Source organism: Harpegnathos saltator, unplaced genomic scaffold (assembly GCF_003227715.2).
Source record: "Harpegnathos saltator strain DR-91 unplaced genomic scaffold, Hsal_v8.6 scaffold691, whole genome shotgun sequence".
Classification (NCBI taxonomy): Eukaryota; Metazoa; Arthropoda; class Insecta; order Hymenoptera; family Formicidae; genus Harpegnathos; species Harpegnathos saltator.
Window position 1 is genome coordinate 836,040 of NW_020230528.1, and position 5,198 is coordinate 841,237.

General features: G+C 28.5%; 1 protein-coding gene across 2 annotated transcripts; it reads right to left on the reverse strand.

Annotated features, from left to right (window-relative positions):
• Window positions 1–846: 846 nt before the first annotated feature.
• On the reverse strand, window positions 847–4,828 carry LOC105187003 (uncharacterized). Of its 2 annotated transcripts, XR_003113927.1 has the most exons (7): window positions 4,258–4,828; window positions 3,995–4,168; window positions 3,404–3,616; window positions 2,234–2,487; window positions 1,758–1,993; window positions 1,182–1,341; window positions 847–931 (listed from the first exon to the last, which is right to left on the reverse strand). XR_003113927.1 is itself a non-coding variant. In XM_025305308.1 (6 exons), the coding sequence occupies exons 1-3, from the start codon at window positions 4,200–4,202 to the stop codon at window positions 2,414–2,416; spliced, it is 495 nt and encodes a 164-aa protein (XP_025161093.1). In that variant the 5' UTR covers window positions 4,203–4,237; the 3' UTR covers window positions 847–931; window positions 1,182–1,341; window positions 1,758–1,993; window positions 2,234–2,413. The 2 variants fall into 2 exon arrangements, 1 of the variants encoding a protein (XP_025161093.1); XM_025305308.1 differs by lacking the exon at window positions 4,258–4,828 and having other exon boundaries at window positions 3,995–4,237.
• Between the last annotated feature and the right edge of the window lie 370 nt (window positions 4,829–5,198).

Consider the following 5,198-nt stretch of genomic DNA (forward strand, 5'->3'; position numbering starts at 1 on the left):
ACGTTCACGTCGTTGACCCCGGGTAACGTTAAGAGCAGGCTAGCCAGTGATGAATTGCGAGCACACAACCATCATTCAGTTACACGCGTGACCATCTACTCAAATACACACACACACACACACACACAAAAGATATTTGACAGTATCCTCATCACAGATGTTTAACGTTTAAAGACATCCCTTAGACTTGTAATCATAATTGAGACTTATTTCCAAAACTGTCTTGAGTATATCCTCAGATGTTCTGTAACCAATAAAATAGTCCGCATTTCATCGGATAAATTTAAGATGATCTTAGAAATAAATGTTAATTATGAGTCTTACAATTCCTGCTACCTGGAAAAAATTACTTTAAAAAGATGAATTATAATTATATAAATATTGATTTTATTTGTTCATTATTATTATTATTTGTTTATTATTATTGCTATCTTATTTGATTATAATATATATTATTATTTTTTATAATCTCAAGTTATAATATATATATATATATAACGTAGTTGTAGTAATACAAAAATACAGTTGCAACTATATCTATAATTAATATAAAAACATAGGCTCTCAATTAACATTATAACATAAAATATTTTTTATATTAAAGATTAATTAATCTGAACACTGAGAATTCTGTAGCTGCGAACTGTAGTTGAGAAATGTAGCTGACGACTTTACTGAAACAATGAAACAAATTACATTTCAGTTTTATGTATATACTATATTTCATATGCTTATGTTTTTTAAGAAATTAAAAGAAAAATATGCATTTACTTAATTTTAAGAGAAATGCAGTTACATATAAAACTAACCTTTGTTGAACTTTGCCGTCATTTTTCGTTTTCAGCTCTTTGTTTCGCGTGTCGGAACCAATCTTTGCATTTAATTTCAAAATTCTTTTCTGTAACATTAGGGAATGTCTTCCTGACAACTTCTGCAACAGTTTCAGTTAATGTTTAATTTTCTATTATTTATATTATATTCATATTATTAAATAATTCTTAATATTTTCGCGGTATCATAAAATTTGTTGTGCTAGAATAACAATATTAAATTTGTCAAAAAATGAAATTAATTACTAATATATTAATTGAATAACTATTTATGTAGAAGTTTCGTCACCCATAGGTATTTTAATATTCAAAAATTAATATCTTTCTTTATTATAAAATCTTTATACTTACTAAACATTAATTTCATTATTTCGAAATTATGAAGTTTCCGTTTTCCTTTACCTCCTACCTAACTGTACATACTAGCTACTTCATTCGTAAAAACATAAAGAAGCATCCTTTTTGACATTTCTTCATAGCTAGTCCCACCAATCATTGCTAATATGTTAAACTGAAATATTTTCGTATTACTTGAGGAACATACATAAAAGGAATGTATATACAGGATGTCTGTACCAAAACTGATATATAGCTAGAATAAGTCGGGATTAATAATAGAAATGATGGTTTTTTTATCACCACGTGAAATTTTAAGATATTAACAACGAAAATTTTTTCGTGCGGCTAGTCTCCTATACTCATGTTACAGCGCGTACTATTTGTAGTATTTGTTCCATTACAGCGCGTGCGCTAATTAGCTAGTAGGCTGGCTCAGTAGAAATTTTTCGCCGTTAATGTTTCAAAATTTAACGTGGTTGAAAAAAAGCACCAATTCTATTACTAACCCCGATTTATTTTAACTATATATTAGCTTTGGTACAAATGCTGTCAGATATTCTGTATGTTACTATATTTTACATAACTCACCATATGCTCTTTTATTCCTACTCCGTTTGAAGTAAGAATGCGTTCTAGTGACTCGACTTCTTCTATAGTTTTCAGAGGGAAGGATAACTCACTTAATTCATCAGTTGGTGTAGAATTATGACGTTCTTGTGCCTCATTTGAGAAACATTTATTATTTATATGTTGATATTGTTCAGTTAGACAATTAATGTCAAATTTTATTTCTATCAACATTCTCTCAATACGTTGAAAATAATCTAGTGACATAAATATATGTAATATATAAGAAAATAAATTAATATATATTATAAAAATGCAATTTTTTAAATATTCCCTTTCAGATAGCATAAATTTCCAAAGGACATTTTAAAGATGTCTAAAGGACATTTTCCATCTTAAGAATACTAAGACTCTTTGGAGACTTATGCTGTCTGATGGCTTCTCAATTGAGACATTTTATCTAATTTTAATCTATTATTAAGTTATTTTCTTCTTACTTTTAATTGCAATGTATTCTTTATTTTTCAATTCCACATAATCTTCTCGCATGATGGCAGAACTTTCTGCAGGAATAATACGATTGCTGGCAATATCATTCATTATTGTTCGATTACATGTATCGATATCATCGTGTTTTGCTTGTTTTGCAAACATTGATTTATGAGAAGTCGAAGCATTTAGTGATGATCGATTATTTGACATATAGTGTTTACTATGTTCTTTTTGGTACCTGAATCTACATGTTTGGTATCTGAAAAAGTCGACCACTCTACTTTAATGTAGATCATATATAATAAAAAACAATATTAACTATTTCCATTTTGATGAGACGTATCCCAAAAAGAATTTAAAGAACTGTATTTTGGAACGAATCAATGTATTTTAGTGATCTCTGTTATAGTATTTAGGAAGACAATTTTTTTAGTTGGAACGTATGTCTGTTGCAAAAAAAAAAGGAATAGTTCATATAAAAAAAAATTTGTAATGTAGTATAAAAAGTACATTGCTTCTTCGATACTTTGTATATGATAAATATCTATTTAATTAAAAAGTTAAATGTACATACATCTAATATTAAGATACTATGTATTTATCGTTTGATCGCTAATAACAAACCTGAATTAGAATTGTAAAATTAAAAGCAGCGAATATAGTATAGCAGTCAATAAATATTTAAGTTTAGTAAATTTGAACCAATCGTTTCGAAAATTAATACGTATAACTTTTTGATCGCTGATAACAAATTTGAAATTCAAATTGCAAAATTTAAAATAGCGGATATATAACTATAAAATTTAGGATCAAAATTTAATAATTAGAAACAAATGGCAAATTAAATATTTTAAGATATTCTGAGATAATTAAGCATCCCAATTTTACCGGTATAATCCGAATTTTTCACTCGTCCTCGATTTTTTTTAATGCTATTCGGGACAATTCGCTCTGGATTCGATGGATTTATTCCGATTTTAAGAAATTTTTTTAAGGAGGGAGAGACTGATGAGAGAGAGAGGGAGAGATCGGTAAGAAATCAGAGAAAAGACTAAAATGGCGCACACATTGCATATCTTTATGTTTTGTTCTAATATCTACAAATATTTAATGGTCTTATACTTGTACGCATATCTGAAAACACGTGTAATAAAATTAATTTTAATATTACTTACTCCTATAAACCTTAGACGCTTTTGGATATGATGGTAAACGAGTTTGACAATTGTTTTCATGATCATCATCATCATCATCATCATCATCGTTAATATCATCATCGGAACTAATCACTTTCCTGGCTTTAATTTTTCTTTGTGCTTTGTCAGTATCCGTAATATCAGAATCTATCTCAGCCTTTTTTAGTTTATTGCGTGCTTCATTGTAAGACTCTAAACGTACAAGATATTTATGTCATAATAATTCTCAACCATTCTTTGCAAATAGAATATAATTATATCTTTATAAACATCTTCTTTAAATAAACAATAATGAATAAAAAAGGTTAACCTTCGTACAACAAGGTGCAAACTGTTATATTTCTCGTAAGGTGGATTGAATGTACTAACAGAAACATTCTATTATCGCAATTAGTTAAAAATATCTAAAAATAAACGATATATCGCAAAATATATGAAGTATATAACAAGACCGTTATATGTTACGCTTCATCACATTCCAGAATTATTAGTACAGTCGAAATATGAGTTTAGTCGATTCCAAGTCAACCTTATTAGATGAGTCAAAGAATTCGCGTTACATTCACTTACCATATGTACCAAAGATTCGTTTAATTGGATATAATAACCAATTATCTTGAGGTGTTTGTCGTGTTCTAATCGCTGCATTTATATCTTTATCTGTTTTATAATTTGGATATAAACATTCATTTTTTTCCTTTTGTATCCAGTTATCTGGTATCACTTGTAATCCATCTTCAAATTCTATCAAATTAAATTTATTTGTACAAAGAGACATCTTGTAGTTAATATCTTACATCTGAAAGATATATATATTTGCATAACATACTTACTAACAAGATGTATGAAGAACAAAATTACATCTTTTCTGTATGTAACAATGGTAAAAGTATAAATGCAGAATTGCAAAGGTCAAATTTCACATATTTCGTCGTAACAAACGTTATAGGCCAAACTGATAAATATCCATATTCGTTAGATTTATATATTCCCAACAAAGAGGAATTGCACGGTTCCGTATAGAAGTCACTCAAATTAAGGAATTCTCGACCAATAATACAAAGTTTATTAGAGGTCGTTGTAGCAATATTCTTTATTGCTACAATTGAGCCATTATTTAATCCACAACAGTTATTTGGTTTGTGAATAGATAAAGTAAAATCTGCTGTTATAAATATTGAATATTGAGGACTATTTATCCCGGGTAAAATAGGTCCTACATTGTGTATTCCATATACACCTATTTTTCGACATTCTTCTTTGAATAGTAAATGTTTCAATTCTGTTAAACGATTGTGGATTTGTTGCAATGGACGTTCAGCTTTTCTAATAAACCGTTTTACTTTTCTTAAATAATTTTCATATCGAAAAGCGCTGAATGTGTCCAATGTTCCAAATTTTCTAACATCATCATAATATCATAATAACATAAATTTAATTTGATAGAACATCATCCACTAAATGAATTAACGCATGTACATTGTGAGAGATATGCTGCGGTCCATATAAGATTGTGAATGACCGTACAAAATGTTCTAGTAAAGATTCCGCATAAGAAACGAAAGAAAGCTGTGGAGAACATAGTAGCCGAATGGCCACGTGCAGCGTTAAAAAATTTCTATAAACATCTTTATTTATGTACTTCTTTAAAATAATTGGACCCGTATATAAAAGAAATTGTCTCAACTCAGTGGCTTTCCATAAACTTAAGAAATGCAATTCTCGTGGTTTACGAACAAATTCTATAGGTATTGATGTGCGCATTCCAATTAAC

Bases quoted from the DNA above. Each gene is read 5' to 3' on its own strand.
- LOC105187003 (XM_025305308.1), bottom strand. From the start codon at position 4,202: ATGTCTCTTTGTACAAATAAATTTAATTTGATAGAATTTGAAGATGGA. The intron at 3,617-3,994 runs GTAAGTGAATGT...TTGTACGTTTAG, and splicing joins ACGAATCTTTGGTACATATG to AGTCTTACAATGAAGCACGC. The intron at 2,488-3,403 runs GTAAGTAATATT...CGACTTTTTCAG, and splicing joins AGCGTCTAAGGTTTATAGGA to ATACCAAACATGTAGATTCA.